A 25,553-nucleotide genomic window follows, 5' to 3' on the forward strand; every position below is an offset into this window, starting at 1 on the left:
TTCCTCTCCAACATCTCTCCATTATGAGTTCATTTTGAAGGACACAGGGGATGCTGATGCTATGAATGCTTGAGTTCTTTTGCATGTAATTACTTTCCCCAATGTCACTTGAGTGCCAGCCTCCTCCTTGAAGAAGGAGCTGAATAACTTTCTCGCCCTGGTTTGCATCCCATGCATCTTCCTGAGGGTTCTGACTTAGGGATAATCCAAAATGTGTGGTTCTGGTCCCTAGAAAGGATACTAGAGCCAGATGGTTCTGTAAGGTCTAAAAGAAAAGAACAGAGCAGATGCCTCCATTAACTCAAAAGCCAAAGATGAAGCGGGAAAGTCAAATTCTCAATCAGTTCCAGAGAGCTAGCCTGCTACAACACAAGATGTGGTTTGTTCCTCCCCAAAGTAATTACCAGAGAGAAAACAGTTTAATCTCAATTGCTTTGCTTGGAGAATTGTGAGGCTGTTCCCTTGCTTCACAAAATATACAGTGCTGCCATAACTGAAAGTCAGTTATGGAATCCAGAACTCTGTCTGCAAGAAAGCTCTACCCGATAGAATACAGAATCTTGATCTGGGTGCTTTCTCAAACCTTCTCATGACACCCATAGAAAACAGGAAAGGGTGATGTTTACATGACACACTAGGGTAAGCAGAGGAGGTTGCCAGGCCAAAGGCAAGCCCAGGCATTGCCCAGTGACACCAACAGCTGAGCACATCCATACCTGGGCCCAGCTGAGTCACATGCCAACGTGAGCAGCAGAGAGCTCTAGCCAGGAAGACAGAACAAGCAAGAAGGAGATGTGTGGCAAATTTACCTTCCAACCCAGTCCACTGCTAGTCCATCTGGCTGCATTACGTATTTCAGGCCCAGGTCAACTTCCTGAACGGGGTTATTGCTGCCAGATTCAAAGTTGGGGATGTAGGCACGTTTGATAGCACCAAACTCAGAGCCCTGTGCCAGTACAGTATAATACACAACACCTACAAAAGAAGACACATGCCAGTTTCATTTTAAGAACATCAAGTAAGGGAGGAAATGGGGTCTAATCAAGTGAACTGCTACTCATCTATTAAGATCTCTACTTCCCCTTTGTTTTTATGATACTAATAATTCAATTACAACAATATGATCAAACCTCAAACCTATCATACTTGAGCTATTTGCTACAAATATTTCAACTGACAACTTATTAATATTTTCTTAGTCATCTCTATTTGAAGGTAACTCATTAAAATATTGATCAAGAGCCTATTTGCTCTCAGGTCTAGTTTCCAAAGTAGAATGTATTAAAAAAAATTCATATGCAGAATCAGTGGCAATAGAAGAGACAGGTAGATGAGATGTCCTTTTTTATGTACAGATGAAAGGACAATATACAGCAAGTAGGTTAAAAGCACAGGGAGACTGAGTTTTAAAGCATATATTGGGCATCTGCTGCTTTCCTAGATACACATCTTTCTTGAAAAGTTTATTTTTTGCATGAATACATGTGGAGGAAATACAACAATAATAAATCTTTCATTGATGTAGTTACTGATATTTTTCAAAGCATTTCATATGAATTATGTAATTCAACTTCCAAAATAACTCTCAGAGGTAGGTAGGAAGAATAAGATGACTACTTTCATTTTACATATAAAACATTGAGATACAGAAAATGGTTACAATCGCTTAAGGTTATAAATGTAGTATACGAGGCAAACAAGGAGAGAAGATGAGCTATAGGTACAGAACACCAGTTTTCTGACTTTTACCCACTACTACTTTCCATATAGCCCCAAGAGGCCCAATTATAGGCTTTATACTTTTTCCCTGCACCCAACTAAGCTTTTAGAGCACCCACCACATGCACTGTGCCAGATATTAGGTCAGGTACTAGGCATATAGAAATGAATGAGATCTCTGTCTCCAGAGAGCACATGTTTAGTGCGTAGGGAGAAAAATCTGTGTACCACTAGCTATACAGCTCAATGTCACATGTGCTTTGGTAGAAGTGTGTATACAATGCTGCAGGCTCATGGGTGCATTACACAATTACATTACAGATGTCCCAGAGGACATGACATTGGGACTTTGAGGTCTGAGTAGAAATTTCCCAAGTGTACAATGGTAGGGAAGAATGGGAGTTGTACAAGTAAAGATAAGATGTTGGGAGAAGGTTTGAAGCAAAGTTGGGAGAAGTTGGCAGGAACTCAAGTCCACTGTAAGGCTTCAGGAGCTTTCTTCCATGGGGGAAACAAAATCCCCTTGTAAAAAAACAAATTCCCCCCAATTCAACATCTAAATATTAATAAAGTCATTTTATTATCAATGACAGATGCCAAAGTTCATACTCACTGAGGTCTATGCCCTCGGGATCCCAGTCATAATCAAGAGTTTGGATACGTTCCTCCTCTTCAAGGTACTCTGAGAACTTCTCAGATGACATATTGTATTTTCGAATTCGAACATTCTCAGGCAGGAGCAACAATGGAGGGTCACCTGGAAACAAAAAGAGACTACTTTATCGGTTTGAATTCAACCTGAACTGTTAAAATATAAAGTAGGATATAAGATGCATAGCAGGTATTCCTGCCTCCCTTTAAAAAACATGATGTACAACTGCAAGAATAAGATCCTAATTAGAATGTTATGCTCCATGTATGTCTAACATGTCAATATACACTATGTATCTAAAAAGAACAAATAAAATAAATAAGGGGGAAAAAGCCATGAATTTTTATAGGAATCTGACCATCTCTGTTAATCAATAAAGCTGACCATACAACTGAGTTCCAAAATCCATGACTGTGGACAATATCTCTGCTTAGCCATATTATCATTTCCTTATTCTGTGTCCTTGGTGACAGTTTAGAGCAAAGCGAGGCTGAAACTGCTATGGAGAGCCTTCATTTTCATTGAATTATTTTCTTTATTTGCTGACATTAAAACAGACAAGATTATAGACATTCATTCTCACAAAAGGGAAATAACATTCACAGCCTCACCAAAAGTTTACCAGGAAGTTCTTGTTCCTCACTCTTTACTGACAGATTTTATGATTCTTTTAGCAGGTAATCATCTCTATGACCCAATTTAGCTCCTAGCTAGTGAGAAAAAAAGCAGCAGCTTGTTTTTTATTTAAAAAAAAAATTACCTACAGCAGCTTTCAATGATGATTCATCCCAAGAAGCTTTTCTAGAATTTTAAAAATTTAATCTACTCGCATAATGTCAATCAAATACAATTTAAGTAACTTCTAAAAGTTCATTTTATATATTTCCTCCATCTTGACATTATGCTTTGTATGAATATTCTAATGTATTTTAATCATCTCCTTAGTTAAAAGATTTAAACAGCTTAAAGTTTGCTGCTTAATTACCAGACCAACTGTTCAAATGCCATCACTCTGGTTTTCATTCACTGTCAAAAATGTTTGGAGGATAAAATACTTAAGTATTTGTCCTGTTTAAGTCAAACATATGCTTTAAAAGCCCAATTTATATGAATATATAGTATTCATATAAATTTGCCCAACATTAACAAAATGAAAGGACAATTTTCTTAAACTCTAATAAAAGTTTTAAATTTAAAATAAAGCCACATATTCCTTAACTGGGATTTAGAGCAGGCCTGTGAAATTTCATGTATAAAACCTCTGACTTATATTCCTTCTCTTTTGTCTTTGCTGTCTGGTACATATTACTGCTTTTCACTTGGCCTGAATCTAAATATAATTTAGCCTAATGCTAAATATAATTAATCTAAAATATAAACTAATGACTGTGTTATGAATGCACCAGACTCCTCCTGTCTGTTGCTAAAAGTCCATGAACAATAACAAAGGGAAGGGCAGCAGAGTGTCTCTGACTTGCCCCACCTGCCCCAGTTCAATGTTTTTTGTGCCCATCTTGGATTACACGGCCTCAGACCCTGACCTTGTTAGAGTGGCAGCTCAAGGGCCTCCTCAGGTACCTTCTATTGGTGACGATCCCTCCTGTAAGCTCTTGCTGCAGTGGAATCTTCTGGAGGGTAATATCTTGTCCAGTTTTTGAAATATTTATATTAAGGTAGACAAGAGGCCAAACCCAGAATTATAAAAAATACCTGACTCTTGCTTTAATCCTATGTATTGGTGGGAGATTGTGGTTAGCATTTCAAACTGACAGAGAGAAGTGGAGGACAGAAACTGGGAAGGTATTGGAAGAAAAGTATCTGGTCAGTTAACAGGAAGACTGAGAGTTCATCTCCTGGTATGGGGTGCTCATTGGCATTTGCTTCCCCCTAACGTTGTCAGATGCGACTTGAGCCCAGCATACCGTCAGCTGCACACCGTTCTCCGTAGCGGGCACTCATTGACCTGAAGCCGTCTGCACAGAAACACTCATAACTTCCCTTGGTATTTTGACAGTTCTGGGGACAGACCCCAAATTGCTCACATTCGTTGATGTCTGCAGGCAAAATAAAACCAAATATGCAACATCTGTTCCCACCCATTCCTTAGAGACCCTGTTTTTGTTCAAATTCATATTCACAGGCAACAAGAATCAAGAAGAGTGCAGATGAAAATAAACAATGATACATTTGAGGAGCACTTATTAAGGTTCAGATGCTGTTTCTCATGTTTTTTTTTTTTTTTTACTAATTTCATATATTTTTTAAAAAACAAAACCTGTATGAAGTATGGACTATCATTAAGCCCAAAGTCCCAAAGCTCATCAGCAATGGAGATAGGGTTTAATTGAAGCCGTGTGACTTCATACAAAACAGAGCAATTCTTCACTCAGAAAGCATTTGTAGTGTTATTTTTGGTATCACTTCCCTTCAGCCAACTTGTTTCAGGAACAACAGTCATCGATTTGCTTTCTCAATTGAGTTCTTAAGCGTGCAAAAGAACTCTTACAATCATCTAAGTATGACACATAAATTAGACACAGCAAATTCACATAATAAAAGACACCTAGAATCAGACTCATCACTGATATTCTTGATATGCTTCTTTCCGACTCTATACCTCATTCATGCATCACCTACACAGGTATGTAATAAATACGTGTTGTTGGACTCAAGATAAAGATAGTAAGCCTGGTGATTGTCTTTAATTGATCATACACTGAGACAATAAATAGCCACCATCACCAAGGTCTTCACTATTCACCACAATTTCACAGATATTTTGTGCACACACTAGTTGCTAGGCATTTTGCTAGGCATGCAGGGAAGAAAAACAATTGGCATTCTTGAGTATTTTGATGCCCCAAAACCATGAGTTTAGCCCCATGAAGAGAATAAAATAGTGGTTTAATAAAAGGTAATAGCCAGAGAGACATTTAAAAAAAAAGTATGAGAGTTTCTTAATAAGGACTGAAGGAAATATACTCTACCTTGACAGGAGTTTCTGTCCAAAATACCAGCTTTGAATCCAGTTCTACAGGAGCAGATAAATCCTCCTTCACTTAACTGGGTACAATTCTGTTCACATAGATTTTCAGCACATGTTCTTTCTTTTCCCATATCTGAAAAATGAAATCCAGCATGGCAAATGGAAAGCACAAGCCAAACGAACAGTCGAGTGTTGTATCAGAGGGAAGAGCTGTAAAGCATCTTGAGAGGATCCCTTTCCAGAAGCCTCCAGAGGTCAGGGTGCATTTTTATTCTAATTTCTGGGAACAGCCTGAAGGCCATTCACACAAATGTATGTAAAGTTACAGACTGGAGGTGATTTTCCTGTTTCATATGGCTCTGCCAGGCTCACCCTCAGAGCACCCAATTCTGGACTCCAAAACTATGAAGCCAGGGACTTTGCAACTATCACCACCTACTCTGCTATCTCTCATCCTATACTAGATAACATCCTGTATCTAGATAGACAGACAGACAACACTGATTCAAATTAGAACAAAACTATAAATAAGGGGAAATTGTATAGTTTTAAGACTATAGTTTGCCAAATATTGATCAATTCATTATACACATATCAAGTGTTGGCCAGGGAAAAAATAAAATGCATAGTCATGTCATATAATAGCATGTCTATCTATATATATATATATATATATATATATATATATATATATATATATATATATCTCAAGGTTTTAAAAAATATTCATACTGGAGTGGGATGTAGCTTAGAAGTAGAGGGCTTGCCTAGTGTGTGCAAGGCTGACCCTTCAGCACTATAGCATAAAATAAATAAATAAAAGTAAAGATATTTTACTCTTTTACCCTGTTATTTCACATTAATGAACTCTCCCCCATGAAGAAATAAAACAAGAATTGTATTTAAGGATCATAACATTACAGGAAGAAAATGTTGAAAACAACTCAAATATCTATTCAACAGTAGGGAATAAATTATGTTATAGTGTATTTTATCAAATCTAAGATACCACTGATGATGCACCATTATTTTATGCAACATTAAAATAGAAGAAGTCTGGAACTTACACTATGGCATGTTATCAACTGTAAGATGCACCTTGGTTTCAGAGATGTTAAAATATAAAAATAAGTATACATCTTAGAAGCAATGAGTTATGATTATTTACATGATTGATTGTTATGCAGTCATTAAAAGTCAAGGCTTCAAATGATACTCTGACATAGGAAATATCTATAATAAAATGGAGAAAAAGATTGTAAAACTATTTAATATAGAATATTCTTTAAATTTGTTCAATATCAAAAAAATTATGTGCACATATATGTGCAAAAAAAAAAGATAGCAAAAGTTTACAAGACTTTCAGAATAGTTCTCTCTTAGTAATGGGATTCAAATTCTTTTCTTTTTTTTTTTTATACTGAACCCAGGGCCTTGCACATGCTAAGCACATGCTCTACCACTGAGCCTCACCCCAGACCCTACTCTTAATTATTAATGTGTTTTCTAGATTTTACAACCTTTGTAGTTAAATCAACCAACACTTTATTTTCATAGAGCCTATATGAATAACTCATGTGGTCCCTGCCATTCTGGGTCCAGATGCTCCCAGATAGGCTTTTCATAGTTCTGACTCTATCCAAGCACTTCATTGCTCCCTGTTGCCCATGGTGCTGTCTCTGCCAATGTCTGTCCCTGGCATCTGGCTTTCATCCTTGTCATTCTTATCAGTGTGCTTCTTTCATCCTCAGTCTCCATCTACCCCCAAACCTCAGTCTGACAAAGACGAACAAAGATAAAGGAGTGGGGCATGGTATTTATCTCCATAAAGGAGTCAAGTTGCATCCACCTGCCTGTTGGTCACAGGCTTCTAAATATTTTAGCCAAAGGAACTGTGGAATCTCCTGGTTCAGTTCTTTCAAATCCCAATAGATTTATATTTCTGTCCTCCATAGTATCCAATGAGAGGATCTTTAACCACATTTCAGGGTCCCTTAGGGTACAATAACTATAATAGTTTATATAGTTTAAATAGACTAAAACCACCGAATTTCAAGAAAAGAAAAATAACCACAAAGTACAATGACTCCCTAGTACCACCCCCTTCCCAAAGAAAAAACACAATGGCATCTGATGGAATACAGAAGTACACACTCCACGCCATATTCACAAAAGCTTTACAATAAAGATCCATTCTGATCTTATAACAACTACACATTGCTAAACATATTTATTCATACTTTATTTCGTCTTGAGCCACTCTCTGACTTGTATTCCTGTCTTTTGTCTAAGAATTTGGCTATTCATAAGCAGCCTAGCTCGATGCCACAGTTGTTCATAGCATTAGTCCCTATTATCTTCCAAATGTCTGCAGGTTTGGTAGTCATGTCTCATCCACATTACTAAATGCACAACAATTATTATTAGCTCAGATATCCTTGAACAAGCCACACAACCTCTCTAGGTCTCATGTGTATAGACTTTATAATCTTCTCCCAGCTCTAATATCTATAATATGATTAGGGTTCCCAGGATGCAAATGTTCTGGGTCAAGTGTTCACCAAGAGTCCTCAGAAAAATCAGAAATTGCATGGAATTGTGGGCTTCCTCCTCAAATTTGAGGATTTTCCTATAACTTCATCCTAACTGTGCCCTGAAGTTAGATTGAACTGAGTTCAAATCTTGACACAATCTCTTAATAACAGTGAGACCTGGCCAATTTATATAATGTCTAAGCTAGTTTCTTCATTTGTATATTTTTAAAAAGGGAATAATAGGCTGGGAAGGTAGCTCAGTAGTAGGGAGTATACCTAGAATGAGTGAGGCCTTGAGTTTAATACCCAATACTGGAAAAAAGCGGGGGCGATGGATAATACCCAACTCGTAAGAGTCTTAAAAGGATGAAAGGGAGATAACCATGTAGGATATTTATCTGTTTGTTTGTTTGTTTATCGTACCAGGGATTGAACCTATAGGCTTTTAAATACTGAGCCACATCCCCAGCCCTTTCTTATATTTTATTTAGAGACAGAGTCTTGCTGAGTTGCTTAGTACTTCCCTGGGTTGCTGATGCTGGCTTTGAAATCAACAATACTCCTGCCTCAGCCTCACAAGCCACTGAGATTATAGGCATGACCCACTGCACCCAACCCACATAGGATATTTAGCATAAAGCCTTGGTATAGGATAAATACTCAATAACAGGTAGCTGTGAGCTTGATCACAGGTTAGAGCACAATGTAAATTCAAGAGAAGTATGTGGTTATCATCCATTTATGCTATTATATGTTCTAATTATGTGAACTTAAGTTACCACAATGAAGCACAAAAATAAGTGTTAACTTACTGCAGCCTGTTTCATCTGAACGGTCACCACAGTCATCAACATCATCACATACATACTGCTGTGAAATACAATTTCCATTGCTGCACTTAAATTCATTTTCTGTACAAGGTTTAGGGGTTGGTTTTCTGCCTGTAATTTAAAAACAAGTTAAAGTTAAAACATCTTCTTCTGTGAAACAAGATGCTTCCCTCTGGTAGAGACAGTTATTGCTCACCAAATAAATACATGCTTCCCTACATTTTCCAGTCTTCCTTTCATCCAGTTTGGGACCATGTCCATGGGAGTAGTTCTAGCCAGTGGTAAGTAAGTTGGCAGTAACATGTGTCACCTTTGAGCAGAAGCAATTAAAAGCCCATGGACCTCCTCTGTCTCTTACGCTCCTGCAGCAATCTTGGAAGCCATGTGACAGGTGGCAAAACAAAGGGTGGAGAGCTGTACAAACCACACTGGCCTTCCCATGAATGAGAAGGAAGTCTCTGTTATGTTCCACCACTGAGACTTTGAGATTTGTTGGCTGCAGCAGCTACGGCAGAGTGATGAGAGAAGAGTATTTCCAAAGCAAAAACCTAAAATATCTGACATTGGCTTAACAGTCAGAAGGCAAGCAATGAGGAAACTGATATTGGAGGCAGAAAAGATGGAGATGAATGTTCTGCAATGGCAAAGCATGCAGGAAGGGTATACCACAGAAGATCTGGAAGGAAGCTTGCATGTTTACTGAACTTGAGGATCTAAGAAGAGAGATGAGAAGACAGAATGTTAGCAATGTGCACTGGTTGCAATTACCTAAATTTGACCAGGTAGTATAAAGAAAGAGAGAAGCTCAGGGGGAAATTGGCTGATTAGTAAGCAGAAATGAAAGGAAATTAAGCCCAGAAATTTGCAGTGTGGGAAAGTTAATTAAAAGTCTGATGTTTAAAAGGTTTTGAGACACAAAGGCCCAGTAAAACATCTTAGATGGATAAAATGACTGCCCATCTATTTTTTTTAGATGGCCTGAGTATAAGTGACCATCAGTTGATATAGAGGTATGTAACAGAAAGCATGCAGAGAAAAAAGGCAGATTTAAGAGCAAGGTCTCAAAAGGCACACTGGGTGAGATCATTAAATTTTAGAACTGACCAGAAGCAACGAGTTCAAATGCCTGATAGTTCCTAGAGAGATACTGATGATCAAGTAAACTAAAATAATATGACTGACTGAGATTTTAAAAAACACTCTTGAACCCCCAACATTCTACATGTAAGAAGCAGGTTTAGAAAACTGTACTGTCCCTAAGGAGGGCATATTCCCCCTTCCTTCTTTATTAGAAGAGGAAAATGGACAAGGAAAACTGATAAAAGGTAGAATGAGAACATTAAGAAACAATGGGCATAGGAGCTCCTCTCCCAGAGCAGCTCCAAGACCTGTAGGGGCCTTTCCCAGTATCTGCGGAGAGTACCACTATTGTGTACTCTCCATTGCAAATAAATATATGCTTCCCTACATTAGAAGCAGTGTTGATTGTTGTTAAAATATGTTGATCATTGTTAAAAATTTCACTTTTGAGAGTGAAAGCAGTGCTACTGCTAATTCCTCAGGACACAGATCAGGTGTCACCCATGACATGCACATATCATTTCAGAGTTCCAGTATTTCAGAACTGCTACAGACAGGTGATTTCAAGGAGTCATTAATTCATTCATTCCAATGGAAACATCTATTTCTGCTATGCTTTCTCTGTTCTACCACTATCTACTGTGAAAGGTAAAACTAGGGTATTAGGTCACCACACCAAGAGGAACCCCTTCTGGAATTAATGGAGTCACTAAGGTCTATTACCCAGAGCTCCTGGGTTTCAGTTACTGAATGAGACTATGAGTTATGTCACTTAGGGTCGGATGAAGCGTGTTCTGTGTGTGAGGGGGGAAAAAAAGCATTTCGAGTATCCAAAGGGATATTTTGTGGCACAAGAGTAAATTGTGATGGAAATAATTGATGCTCACTACGCTTCCCTGCATTTCTCAATGCCCTTTGCAGTTAGACTGGGGCCATGTGACTAGCTCTGACCAATTAACTGAGCTCAAGTGATGTCTGTCACTTCTAGACCTGGGAAGTCAAAAACCTGTATGCCCTCACCATTTCTCTCTCTTCTCCTACCTTGGCATCCATGAAGACTATGAGCTCCTGGTGGCATAATTTTAGGAAGGACACCTAACTGTGATGGACAGCAGCAGCTAAAACTCCTAAAACTCTGCTCCTTGGGAAGAGTTAGTTTACCACTACATTTTTTTCCCCACTCTGGGATTTGATTATATCCTATAAAGCTGAATGTTGCAATGTTGGCAACAGCCTCTCTGACACACAGTCCCTGCTGGGATGGGGGCCCTTAGTGTCTCCTTCTCCCTTTTCTTACAGTTCTCCTCTTTCTCATCGGTTCCATCTCCACAGTCATCCACACCATTGCACAGTTGTTGAGCATAAATGCAGCGACTATTGTCACACCGGAAACGATGGGGTGTTTCACAGGGAACATTGACTGAAAAAAAAAAGAAAAAGGTGGAAAAATTAAATTGCAAGTGAAGAGGAGAAAAAGAATGTCATTACCTAAAACTGCCACACCGGACCAGCACAGGTTTGCTTTGTTCATTCATTTGCTCATTTGATTAAATCAATCAGCAAATACATTTCGAGTGTCCAGCACACACCAAGGCACAGCACCAAGCACTAAACACATGGAGGGACAGAAAGACATGGCTCTTGTCTTCATGGAACTTCAGTGTAGCAGAAAAGCAGCTCTCCACACATTGAATGTTCTGTTATATCTGAGAAGCACCTACTGGGGGATCTGTCACATGGCACAGGGAGGAAGGGTCTTAAGAGGATGATTCTGAATCAGAGAGGAGCATGGCAGGTTTGGGGAGCTTTATAAAGGTTCCTGGCTGGAGTGCAGAGTGAGGAGGAAGCAGAGGTCATGAGTTTGGAGAGGCCAGTGGGACCACATGGGGCTCTCTTCCCAGTAGCGTGGGGGCCATTCATTGTTCAATCCTTCTGGCTTCTGCTTGTTCTCATGGAGTCTCTAGAGCATGAAGTCTTCACGAAGTTTTAACCCTGTGATGGATGTTCCTTGCTGAATTCCCTCACTTCTTAAATTTAATGGTGAATCTCACCATGAAATCCTGACTCATTTTATGGTCCAGATTGAGACCTCCAGCTACTGCTTACATGGCTGTGAAGAAACTAAGGGTAGTACCCGGGTTCCTCATTTGTTGGATACAAGGGACATGATCTTCTCTGCCCATGCCACAAATTCAGTGAACTCTGTATACATGTGCATCTTCTTTCACATAGAGGACCTGGGCTATTTGATTTTCCTTCTGACTTGACACCGCACATAGAGATCAAGAGGAGAAACTTGTAAAAAGATGGGTTCAGGGAGCGGAAATAGTCAGATCTGAGGATTGGTTCTTGGAAGTATTAATAGAACCATCTCCAAGAATTATTTGCTGTGAAGAGTTAAGGCAACATTAGAGCAGTGCTAATCATTGTCAAAATATGGGTGTGTCACCACCTATCCAAACTATAATTTTACTAGCTGTAGCATTTTGGCTTATGAAAAGAAGTTATTTGCTAAGGACTTCCTTGAAAACTTTATATGGCTTAATATGTTAAGAAGCACCAAGTTAAAAACAAAATAAGAAATAGCTAGCTTCTAACAATGAAAGAGATGGCCAAAAAAAGGTGTTGGAATGCCACTGTGACATGTACTTGAGGGAAGAAAATACTCTGATATACCATTTTCAAGAGTCAAAGCTCTGGGCTAAAAATGAGTCACGATGACTATAAGAAAGAGTAGAAGAGGTGACATGAACTTCAGAAGTGAACTGTAGCCAAGTCAGGCCGGCAGCTAGCTCCGTGAGCACTCCAGCAGGAAGGTTTCTAGGGGTCCCTTCTCCTGCACTGATAAATTTTAGCTTGTATCAGAATTACTTGGAAGTCTCGTTCATGCATACATAGACTATCAGCCCCACAGCTGGTGGGACTTGTGAATTTGCATTTCTCAGATGTTCCCAAGTGACAATGACATTCCTAGTCCACGGAAGACACTTTGAGAACTAAGGTCCTAGCTTTTCTACTATGATTCAAAGCATGTGACCAGTTGGTGGAAATAATTTCTATTTTCATTCATTTTATTAAAGCCAATAGTGACTAAACTAAAAAGGTAAGGAGCTTTAAAAAACACCCCATCCTTAGAGATTCCACCTCATTAGGCCTGAGCCAAGGCTGAGGCCAGGACATATGAGACCAGGACAGTCTTCACCCATTGATTCTGCCCCATACCTGAAATTCACTGGTTTGAAAAATAAATGTGTATCATATAACAACAGGGATTTGATGGCCTTAGAATTATGACGTTAAAGGGAAGTAACTTAAAGGACAAAGTCTCACAAGTTTCTAAAGTACTCCAGGAAGCTCTAGGGATTTGGAGTGAGTATTTCAAGGGGCACTAAAATTAGAATGGAGCAGAACAGTCACAATCTCCCTCCTGCCCCTCCTGACTTCAAACACAGCAGACCTGTCTCTATTCAGGCACACTGAGTGTCCTGGTAAAATCTCTTCTGAAGAAATTGTTTCCTAAGGCCACAAAACGTTTAAAATCGTGGATGTTGGCCCAGTGTTCTCAGGTTACAGAACTGAAGCAAGAAGACCAAGTGACATTGCACTAATACCCATCATTCATCTAGTCCTCAAAAATGCAAAACTGTCCCCCAAGATCACACACTGCATGTAAAGAACAGCAGCTTCTGCCGGACACCACCACCTCCTCTCCGCCCACTCTTCTCCCTCTTACAGCACAGGTGAAGTTCTTCATCAGAACCATCGCCACAGTCGTCACTGCCGTCACAGGTCCAGAAGGACTGGATACAAACATGGTTTTTGCATTCGAACATGGCAGCTGGGCAGTATGTACCATTGGGAAAGCGAGTTGCTGTAGGTGCGGGGAGACACATTCAAATCATAAGATAAATGAACTCATTCATTTGGGAAAACTTTCCTGCTATTTCCCCCTCACTTCTGCTGTAACATCCTGCTCTTCCTAATTCATCCTGGAACACTCAACCCAAGTTCTTTATACTGGTCTACTCATTGCCTGAATTTTCTTTATCTGAAATGTTTTTAATCTAATTAATTATTAGTATAGTAGTTAATAATAGAGACACACTTTGGGAGCACAGATGACTTAATATATTCTCTATTCAAGATATTATCGCCGGGCACAGTGGGGCATGCCTATAATCCCAGTGGCTTGGGAGGCTGAGGCAGGAGGATTAAGAGTTCAAAGCCAGCCTCAGCAAAAGTGAGGCACTAAGCAACTCAGTGAGACCCTGTCTCTAAATAAAACACAACACTGAGGATTTGGCTCAGTGGTTGAGTGTCCCTGAATAAGGAGTAGTAGCTAACAGGTGTCTAAACCACCTGATGCACATTCTCAGGTGAGCAGAACCACAGGTGTCAGGCACTTACGGCAAGTGGACTCATCAGAGGCGTCCAGACAGTCAGCTCTTCCATCACATTTGAATTGGCTGGGAATACAGTGTCCACTGGCACACTGAAAATGTTCAGGATGACAGGTCTTCAGCTCTGAGGAGAAAAGAATGTCATTCCTGGAGGCCTTGTCATTTTCAACAAGTATGAGGGACATGGGAAGTGATGAGTGCTTCGTCACATTCCTACCCACGCCCTGACAGCAGCGCACAGCACACCCTCAGCTGTGGCTGGCAGGTGAGTAAACTCTCAAACTCACACTTGCTCCACTCAACAGGGAGACAGAAGTACCTATCTCCCCGTTATTAACTAATCTCCAGATCTTCAGCTTTTCCTCAGATAGCAGAATTCTCCAATTTTCAATGTTCCCTGATTTTCCTCAGATCCAACATTTAATCCATAAAAATCTGTAGCAATTACTTGGTGTTTAGGATTCTCCTCCCAATGCTCTGACCTCTACACAAAGGTGAGCTTCTGTGGAATACCAGGAAGACCAGTGTGTGGTATATGTGTGTTTATAAGACCAAGGTAAATTAAAGTCTGCTCCAAGGGATGTCTAAACTAAAATGGGACTTAAAAATGGCTTCATATTAATGCATCATGATCAAGTGGGGTTCATTCCAGGCATGCAAGGTTGGTTCAACATATGGAAATCAATAAACATAATTCATCACATCAGTAGACTTAAAGACAAGAATCACATGTTTATCAATAGATACAGAAAAAGAATGACAAAATACAGCATCCATTCATGTCAAAACACATTAAAAAAAATAGGGATAGTAGGAACAAACCTCAATATTGTAAAAGCTATGTATGCTAAACCCAAGGCTAACATCATTCTAAATGGAAAAAAAAAATGAAAGTATTCCCTTAAAATCTAGAACAAAACAGGGATGCCCTCTTTTACCACTTCTATTCAACATAGTCCTGGAAATTCTAGCCACAGCAGTTAGATAGAAGAATGAAATTAAAGGAATACAAATAGGAAAAGAAGAACTCAAACTATCACTATCTGCCAATGGCATGATTCTATATTTAGAAGCCCCAAGAACTCCATTAGAAAACTTCTAGAACTCAAAAATGAATTCAGCAAACTAGCAGGATATAAAATTAACACCCATAAATAAATTTCATTCCTATATATCAGTGATGAAACAACTATCTCATTCACAATAGCCTCAAAAAAAAAAAAAATTAGGAAAACTATCTCATTCACAATAGCCTCAAAAAAAATTGGGGAATCAATCTAACAAAGAGGTGAAAGATCTCTACAATAAAAATTAAAGAACTCTAAAGAAAGAAATTGAAGAAGACTTTAGAAGAGGGAAAGATCTCCCATGTTCTTAGATAAGCAGAATTGATATTGTCAAAAAGGCCATACCTCCAAAACCACTACACAGATTTTATGCAATTCCTAATAAGTTTCCAGTGATGTCCTTCATAGAAACAGAAAAAGCAGTCATGAAATTCATTTGGAAAAAATAAGAGGCCCAGAATAGCCAAAACTATCTTAGCAAGAGAAGTGAAGCAGGAGGCATCACAATACCAAACCTTAATTATACTACAGAACTATAGTAACAAACATGGCATGGTATTGGCACCTAAACAGACATGAAGTCCAAGAGTACAGAATAGAAGACACAGAGACAAAATTTATGTGGATAAATACTAGACAAAGGTGCCATAAACACATTGGATAAAAGACAGCCTCTTCAAAAGATGGTGTTGGGAAAACTGGAAATCTATACATAGCAGAATGAAATTAGATCCCTATCTCTCATAACATGCACAAAACTCAACTCGAAGTGATCAAGGGCATAGACATTAGACCAGAAACCTCACACCTACCTGAAGAAAATGTAGGCCCAAATCTCCATAATTTTGCCTTAGGAACAGACTTCCTCAAAAAGGCTCCAAAATGCAAGAAGTAAAATCAAGAATCAATAAATGGGATGGTATCAAACTAAAAAGCTTCTTCATGGCAAAGAAAACAATCAAGAATATAAAGAGGGAGCCTAGAGAATGGGAGAAATCTTTAACACCTGAATCTCAGAGCATTAATTTCCAGAATAGTAAAGAACTCAAAAAACTTGAAATACAACTGGTCAAATATATGAAAAAATGTTCAACACCTTCAGCAATTATAGAAATGCAAATCAAAACCACACAGAGATTTCATCTCACTTCAGTCAGAATGACAATTACCAAGAATACAAGTAACAAAAAATGTTGGTGAAGATGTGGGAAAAAGATATACTCTACTGGTGAAACTGCAAATTGGTGCCACTCTGGAAAGCAGTATGGAGATTCCTCAGAAAATGTGGAATAGAACCACCATTTGACCCAGCTATCCCACTCCTCAGTATATACCCAAAGGACTTAAAATCAGCATACTATAGTGACATAGCCACATCAATGTTTATAGCAGCTCAATTCCTCAATTCCTATGGAACCAACCTAGGTACTCTATAAAAGATGAATGGATAAAGAGAATGTGGCACATATATACAATGGAATAGTACTCAGCCATAAAGAAGAATGAAATTATGGCATTTGCCAGTAAATGGACGAAACTGGAAACAATAGTAAAATAAGCTGATCACAAAAAAAAAAAAGCCAAATGTTCTCTCTGATATGTGGATGCTGACTCACAATAGGTGAAGGGGAGGGAGGAGTGGAGGTTCACTGGATTGGACAGCGGGAGGGGGGTATGGGAATCAGAAAGACAGTGGAATGAATCAAACATAACTTTCCTATGTTCGTATATGAATACACAACCAGTGTAACTCCACATCATGTACAACAACAAAAAATGGGAAGTTATATTCCATGTATGTATGATATGTCAAAATACAGTCTACAGTCAGTTATAACTAAAAAGAACAAATAAAAATTTTTTTAAATGGCTTCATATTCTCTTGTTTAAGTTTTAAAAAGCATAGAAAATACAGAGAGGAATATACCATGTTATGCTAAGGTTTACATACTACATAAATTACACAAAAGCCATTTTACTCTAAAAAGCCTTATCAACACTAGTTCGAAGTCCCTACTGTCACAGTGTGGGAGTCCACTATAAGCCTCTCAAAAACCCCTGACACTTACCACAGTCCCGCTCATCCGAGTTGTCCCCACAGTCATTGTCTTGGTCACAAACCCATCGAGAAGGAATGCAATGCTGATCCGCACATCGAAACTCGCTCTCTGTGCACTCCCGGGGAGCTGAAAGAGAAAGCCACATGGCCATCAGGGTGCTCTGGGAGTCACTCAAGGGAGATAGGCTAGGAACTAGCCCCCGCCCCCCGCCCCACACACACACTTCCCCCAGTGCCCAATCCTTTCTCTTTCAAAACTAGACCTTTCTACCTCAACTTTAAGTGTGTAAAGAATAGCCTTTAAGAGGTTTATCCAAAGGTGCTTGGACCTTAAGATACTTTTTTATTTCATGAATCTTTAGATAATCTCTCTCTTTCCCATGCCCCTTCTCTCATATCTTTCTCTCTCTGGTGCTGGGGGTCAAAACAATAAAATGCCACTGGGACCTCCCTGTTGCATAACAAGTTTTGAGCTACAGGTATAATCAACATCCTAATTTTCTCAACTGCAAATGGTGGCCACTTCTTACTTCCAAAAGGTAACTAAAGATGAAACGTATTTCATATTAGAAAAATTGGAAATTGAGTATATATTATGACTCAATGACAAATGCTCAGGGTAAGGCTTCATGAAAGTTGTTTTGAAAACACACTCAATTATTCTGGTCTGACCATCTCGTATGGTGGGATCCAGCCCTTGGGCTGCCTTGCCTCAACCTCCCTGTCCAATTCCTTGCAGTCACACCTTCACTTAGAAGAGGAGAACTAACGCCTGACCTGATATTTAGCTATGATCCCTCCTAAAAGAGCTTCTCCAGGAAGGATGCCATCCAAACATGAGTTTCTCTTCTCTGTTACAGGGCCATTTGGGGGAAAGAGCTGAGAAGCAGGTCTTAGGGTTAACACCTTTCCTTCCTCTACTTCTCTTGGTCCTGATTTTCTATTTTCTTACTACATTAGTCCTTTATCATAAGTTACTTCAAGTTCTTTTTGGAAGAGAAGGTGAGTAAAGAAATTCAACAGACAAAAATATAATCTTCAATAAATACCGTCCTCCCATAGCTTGATTGTAATAAGCATCTCAGGAAGAGACACTGCTGTGTCTAGTTAGAAAAGGAGAAATACACCAACCAGCATAATCAGCTACTGGGCCACCATTTGAGGAAGAATGGCACAGCAGGTCGGATATGGACAAAGAGCACCTCCCTGTCCCGGTGACACATAAGGACACTCACCACAGTTCTCTTCATCTGAGTTGTCTCCACAGTCATTGTACCCATCACATTTCCAGCGAAGAGGGACGCACTGGTGATTCTTACAGCGGAAATCCCCCGAAGGATTGCATGTCATTGCCTCTGAAAAGCACAGTCATTGCAAGGACTCCGTAACGCAACGGTCAAGAAATGCACAAAGTAGCCCTTATTGGCTTGCTTGTGAGACAGTCTGACAATTTTGCTACCATGTTCTTGAGGCTCCCAAAGAAGGATGCCGTACCATTCATTGTCAAAATCCCTTTCAGCTAAGCTGAACCCATCCTAACTGCTTAAAGCTAAATTCAACTCCTTTTTGTTGAAACTGTCCAAAAAATAGGAATTTGCAACAGAGACTTGGGAGGTTAAAATGTCACCTGTAGGCAACAGAACATCTTAGTCACATTGCTTTGTTTAGACTCAGTGTTACAAAAATAACCCATTTTCTTCCTTATCTCTCTTCCAACTAAATCACACACACACACACACACACACACACACACACACACACATGCACAGACACTTTGGTTCCAAGTTAGAACACTTGCCTGATTTTGACAACCTGTATTGATTTATTTGATCTTTTGCCCATAAATTCTTTTCATGTTGCCTAAGTGATTATAGCTGTCCAATGGATGATATGGCAAGTCAAAAAGAAAAAACACTCAGAATATGAAAAATCATCAAGTAAGAAAGATTCTAATTTGGCAATACCGAGTCTTTTTTCCCTCCCCCCCCTTCCACAAAGTTCAATCAATCTACAAGATCAGAGAAATTATTTAAATTTGTCCAGTCTGAATAAGGATTCCACATTTGGGAGAAATTACACAAATTCATAATATCTTAATAATGTCTTTCTCAATTATAGCATCCTTTGGGATTGGAAGTCATTTCAGATGATATAAATTAAATTCCCTCAATAACTCTAAAAATGCTACAAAAATGCAAAGTGCCATTAGAAGCATCAATAAGCAATCCTTTCTCAGGGAAACAAAGAATGATGACGTGGGAAAACACAGCCCTTTCCCCTCCCCCTTCCCTGCAGGCCTCCTACCACAGCCCTGCTCGTCACTGTTGTCCCTGCAGTCATCCGCCCCGTTGCACACGGCCCACTGAGGGATGCAGCGGTAGTTCGTCTTACAGCTGAACTCTGTGTGGTTGTCACAGCTGTGGGCAGAGCTCACTGAAAGAGAGGAGACAGCAAAGTCAGGTCCAAGTGTCAGTCCCGCTGGGAAATGCCACTAAAAACACCTTTCTGTTGTCATACTGAGGACGGGAGGTGCTGACAAGCCACAATCACCGTGTTATCAACAAGACTGACTCCAGTGACAGGTGATCTGTTTCCTCAGTCTTCTCATGATCTCAGTACCCCTCATTTATTCTATAATGTAAATTTGTAGGGGGTACAAAAGGACTGGATTTGAAGTTAAAAACCTGAGTTGAGGTAGTAGGGCGGCCACTGACCATCCACTTAATATGAGCCTCACATTCTTCATCTGTAGAATGGGCCTGGTTAACGCTAACCTTCTCTGCCTCAAGGTCCTCAGGTGAGAAGTACTAGATACACAAAATATATTATTCTAGGTGAGCAGACATACATTGTATCAAGAGGCAGCATCAGAGACTTCAGGAAGAGAACGTCTTATGGTTTTCTAGTTCAAACTGTAAGACATTCGACCGTACTTTGCCTCGCAGTGCCAGAGTTTGCAGGGAGAACCCAGAGGGAGCCACTCACGGAGCTGAGTGAGGGATTCCATGACCCTTCTGGATGCACACAAAGGTTCTCCCTGCTCTGGTCATGCAGGGAATCTTCCCCAAGAAACTTACTGCATTCATTGATGGGCTCATCAGAAAAATCTCCACAGTCATTATCGACATCACACTTCCAGGACTGAGGGATACAGCGGCCATTGTCACACCTAAACTGGCCTGGCTTGCAGGTCCTGCTGGCACAGTGAGAACTGTCTTCGTCCGAGTTATCCCCACAGTCGTTCACTGAGTCACACTGCCAGGCCTCTGGGATGCAGCGTTTGTTGGCGCACTGCCATTCATTGGATTCACACCGGTGGTTCTCTGTAAGGCGGGGGACATTTGGTTATCAGCTTACTTGGTATCCAGAATGAAAGCTCCTGCCGGGCACAGTGGCACACGCCTGTAATCCCAGTGGCTCGGGAGGCTGAAGCAGGAGGATTATGAGTTCAAAACCAGCCTCAGCAAAAAGCAAGTTGCTGAGCAATTCAGTGAGACCCTGTCTCTAAATAGAATACCAAATAGGGCTGGGGATCTGGCTCAGTGGTTAAGTACCCCCTGAGTTCAATCCCTGGTACAAAAAAAAAAAAAAAAAAATGAAATCTCTTTAATTTACTCTAATGGAAACAGGAGAATTCAATCATAATTTCTTTTCATAGGACTTACATCCTAACATGCCTATTATCAACCAGTGCTACTTTGATGTGAGTAGTTATACCTTTGTCTATTACTGTCTTCCAAGTTCTTAAATATCTCTCTCTTGCATACAGAATTAAGAGACAGGGACTTAACAAGGGTCTGCTAATCCCCTGGCCTGCTAATCTCTCCTGTCTTTGTTCCCCTATGAATAATGGTCTTCAAGCTTCCTGTGTGTTGCTATTGTTGGTGTGTGGTTTTTAACTTAGCAGCATTGGGTTGAGGGATTTCTTTTCTTTTCTTTTTGCATTTCTAAGTGAAAATGAAAATAAATATTGCAATTGAGAGTTCTTCTTTTAATGGGAGTAAGAAATTGCTCTCAAGGAGGGTTCTATGCCCTATCATGTGGTAAAGAAACACCAATCTAGAATATCTACCTCAAACATTTGCTCTTTAAAGATCTTAGAATTTCTATTTTTAAAGCTCTGTAGACATAGATCTAGGGTGGGTCCTGACCTTCCTCCTAAGACTTTGAACCAGTTTTCAACTTCTGACATTCAGGAAAACCCTAGAAAATCATGATTGTACACAAATATAGAAGTGGGGAAAAGAGGTGTAAAGCAATTCAACACACCACAAAGAACCTGGTCTTCGTCAGACCCATCAGAGCAATCCTGGTGAGCATTGCACAAGGACTGGGGGCTGGTGCAGTTGCTGTCCTTGCACTGGAACTGTCCGAGCCGGCAGTAGCGATGTGGGCACAGAGCAGATTCATCAGAGCCGTCAGTGCAGTCTTTCTGTCCGTCACATTTCCACCAAATAGGAATACACCTGCACAAAAAAATAAAAACATATAGCCCTTTTATAGAAAAGCACTGGGGTGGCAGTGAGCAATAGTTGTCAGGAGAGAAGAAATCAACACCGAATCCCAAGCAATGACATGCATGAGTTCTCCCATTGTCCTGAAGAGGATCCATTAAATCTCAGTTACCATGGTGTGTTTTCAGAAAAAAAGATAACTCAGTGAGATAGCACAGGTGTGTTAAGACCGAAATACACTGAAAATGTTTTGGATATGATAATTAAATTCCTTCCACAATGAACAATAAAGTGTGTGTTTTTGTGAGCTGTGGTTCTAGAAGTGGTGATGAGATTGCCTGCCAAGGTGGTATAAGACATCAGGGATTGGCTGGGAAGCTGGAGGACCCAAATAACCATTAAGTGCCCACGTCATGAAGAGTACGCTAGATTTGTAATCTCACATATTCTATCTAGGAACCAAAATAGTCTGCTATTACATCTTAGATGCTATGATTTGCATTAACATCTCTCTCTTCTCACTCTCTGACTCTACTCACTCTCTGAATTATCAATGGTTTGTTATGGAAATAACCTACAACCATATCTCACAGCAAACACAGGTGATCAAAAGTGGACTCAAACTGTAATCCTGGATCCACTGACATAGGTAAATAAGGAGGTAGCACTGTATAAAGGTGGCAAAAATGGGGAACTTCTGTCCCTTTTGAAGGCTATTTTCATTAGATAGTTAGGTATACTCTGGCCCTAACACTCAGGACAATTTATTAGAAATAAGAAATAGTTTCCTTTCTCTCTACAAAAACCTACCCACATAAGCATTATCATTTTGGTTAGCCAATTCCTTCTGTTCATGAGAGGAATTATCTGAAGTTAAAGACTGAAAGTCTTGGTGTGTTCCTCACAAAACAAAGTAATTAGCCAAAACCTTGGTTCATGGAGAACCCCCATCCCTAAAGCCTCCAAGTTCAACGTGCCTAAGTGGGGAGAGGGGAAAGGACACCTTACTTTTCACCATTAGCACACAGGAACTGGGTGCTGGAGCACATGGGCAGGCAGATGGTTCTTCCACTCAGCTGAAGGGACTGGAAGTCATCTGGACACTGGCAGGTGAATCCTCCTCCTCCTGCCTTGATGAGGCAGAGATGAGAGCAGCCACCATTGTTGGTACCACAGGGATTGTTCACTAGGGAAAAAGGGAGAAAATAGATGTTCATTTGCTTAAAGAGAGTGTCCGGTATAGATTGGCTAATTATCCAGCTTGACAACTGGACTCTTAGAAAGAAGGAAAAATCATAATCCTAGTTTTATCCTTTACCCAAAGTTTCTAAATTAGACAGATGGTAGAGTTATAGAAGCATCAACCTTGTGCTTTGAGAAAATGCACTTATGTGCTACCAGAAGTGACATGCTCACTGAAGTCTGCTAGAAAAGACATGTTTCTGGAAGTCCTTGGGGAGCTTATGTTCACGTACCAGAACCTGAGGAAGAGTTTTAACGTGCGGCTGATGCCTCCTTTGTCCTAAAGACACAGGCAGCAAAAGTCTGACCATGAGTGATATGGGTGGCTACATGAGCAGTGTCCACACTAGGTTTCTGAGTCATCTGTTGGAGGTGAAGACTAACCTGATCTTCTAGTAAAATAATATGAAGAATATCATCTTCCAGAAAGAAAATATCTGAATACTTTTATTTTGTTCCTTCTCATTTTTCCTTACTTCCAAGTTTGTCATCTGTGTTGGCAAGACATCACTTACAACAAAGCAGACCCAGAAAAGCCAGCCTGTCCCCAAGGCATCCTCCAGACATTTGCTAGACTATCTCTAAGTCACCAAATGACTGTCACTACATGAAGAGGAATACAAGATCACAAGAAAAGCAGATTCTCTTATTTAGGAGAAACTAAAGTGAGCTGTTCTTGCCATTATTATCTTCAATATAGGAATAACATTTGTTTGTTATATAAAACATCATCATATGCAAATAGACATTTAATAAGTGTTCGTAATGACTATGATTTTCTTTTAAACACCTTCTCTAAGGTGATCTTGGTATTAAGGGATGATTGCTAATTTCTTAGGCATGAAAATTATATTATGGTTAGATAAGAAAATGCCCTTCCTTATTTTGCAAAGGTGCTTCTTTAAGTAGTTAGGGTTGGAATATCATGATATTTTTAATTCATTTTAAAATACTTCAATCCTCCTATGAAACTAGATGAAGTAACTATGGCAACATAACAACAAGAAAATCGCATAAAAAAACAAATGAAAACCCCCAAATTGTTCTTTAAGAATAGGAAAAGTTTTCAGAAAAAGAAGTTGTTTGCATCCTTCCTGGAGCTGGGGATGAAGCTCAGCGGTAATGCACTTGCCTTGTGAGACCCTGGGTTCAGCACCACAAAAAACAAACAATACTCAAAAGTAGGGTTAGAGGATAAATTCTAAAGGTATCTGCATACTCCCAATATTCAGCGTGTTTTTGAAGGAAACATTAACAAGTAAGTCGTGATATTTGTAAATCATGGTATTTGTGCTTAAAGAAGGAATCATGATACCACGTAACCCAAAGCAACCTTGCCAAACTCCTCCATTACTCACTCACCGATTGGCTGCCGGTACGGATGGTACACATGGATGTCAAAGGGCCTGTGTGTGGTGTTCACCAGCACCTTCCTATCTGATCCATCATATTTGTTTCCCTTTTCAACTGTCCTTGTATTCCAGTCTGTCCAGTAAATAGTGTCTTCAAAAACGGTAATAGCAAAGGGGTGAGGCAGCGTCCCGTCATACACTGTGTGCCGATGGCGACCCTCCAAATCTGAGTACCTGGGGCAGCAGGAAGAGACACTCCCTCAGTGAGGAAAATAACCCCACTTCAAATGCCTTGCAGGATGAGTGAACAACAACAACAAAACAAAACAAAACAAAAAAAACAAACACTTAATAAAACTACCCTCCTGGTCTTTAATGCAAACTAAAGCTAAACTTTTATTTCAACTGACCAAAAGATAGAAAAGTTAGAAAAGCCACACTGCAAAATTAGGAATAGCCACAGAGGTAAACAATCACTGACTCCTAACCCCAGCTGGTGTCCTACAGCTGCAGCTGGCACGGCTGTGGAAGGTTTGTGATCTCTCATACTGATGTTTTCCATTAAGCATCCTTTGGATTTCCTAGGGGCAACACCATTCTTGTTTCCTAAAGTCATTGGAAGAAATCATTGGAAGAAACCAGAAATGGCAACATAAAGCTGGAATCCCATCTTCTTGTGAACATTCTTAAGAGTGAAGCTGTTGTAGGAGACAGGTTCTCAGTGTAACCCCAGGTAATATGCCTTATGGGCCTGCAGGGTTAACTTAACACTTGTCAAAGAACATTTAGTACTAATCATGCCATGGGCATGAATAAACCATCAGAAGGGAGTCTCTGATTTTGAGATGTCACAGAGCATTCATAGTTATAGCTGAATTTCCAAGTCATCTTAGTTCCAATGTATCTCAGTCATTTCTATGAATCTATGCCAAAAGTCACTTCTAAAATACTGATATTTTAATATTTGGAAAATTTGGAACAGCTCCTAAAATTCAAACAAGAAATAGAATAAGATACCAACCAAAAAGTATGATCATATTAGCCTTGAAGTGTTAGAAATATTTCCCCAGAAGCTAGGAAAACCTGAAGACCTGCTTGGCCTGTGTTGATAACAATGAAGATAAAGGATCAGAACACAGCTACCAGGTGACAGAACTTCCAAGGGCCTTTGAAGTAGC

At 39.7% G+C, this 25,553-nt stretch overlaps 1 protein-coding gene across 2 annotated transcripts in view; it reads right to left on the reverse strand.

The window, feature by feature from the left end:
* The window catches only part of Lrp2 (LDL receptor related protein 2), a 197,621-nt gene that overhangs the window by 16,340 nt on the left and 155,728 nt on the right, over window positions 1-25,553 (reverse strand). For both annotated transcript variants that reach the window (XM_046447392.2, XM_046447391.2), the window contains exons 53-67: window positions 24,386-24,609; window positions 22,790-22,967; window positions 21,597-21,793; window positions 20,405-20,650; window positions 19,632-19,760; window positions 18,563-18,682; window positions 17,338-17,454; window positions 14,209-14,325; window positions 13,535-13,672; window positions 11,099-11,221; window positions 8,704-8,832; window positions 5,359-5,490; window positions 4,294-4,425; window positions 2,333-2,476; window positions 810-975 (exon numbers count right to left, since the gene is read on the reverse strand). In XM_046447392.2, coding sequence (XP_046303348.1) covers window positions 810-975; window positions 2,333-2,476; window positions 4,294-4,425; window positions 5,359-5,490; window positions 8,704-8,832; window positions 11,099-11,221; window positions 13,535-13,672; window positions 14,209-14,325; window positions 17,338-17,454; window positions 18,563-18,682; window positions 19,632-19,760; window positions 20,405-20,650; window positions 21,597-21,793; window positions 22,790-22,967; window positions 24,386-24,609 — 2,292 coding nt within the window. The remainder of the gene's footprint in view (window positions 1-809; window positions 976-2,332; window positions 2,477-4,293; window positions 4,426-5,358; window positions 5,491-8,703; window positions 8,833-11,098; window positions 11,222-13,534; window positions 13,673-14,208; window positions 14,326-17,337; window positions 17,455-18,562; window positions 18,683-19,631; window positions 19,761-20,404; window positions 20,651-21,596; window positions 21,794-22,789; window positions 22,968-24,385; window positions 24,610-25,553) is intronic.

The sequence above is a fragment of the Marmota monax genome, unplaced genomic scaffold, assembly GCF_021218885.2.
Source record: "Marmota monax isolate L192 unplaced genomic scaffold, Marmota_monax_Labrador192_F-V1.1 WCK01_AAM20220418_F8-fsc00007, whole genome shotgun sequence".
Classification (NCBI taxonomy): Eukaryota; Metazoa; Chordata; class Mammalia; order Rodentia; family Sciuridae; genus Marmota; species Marmota monax.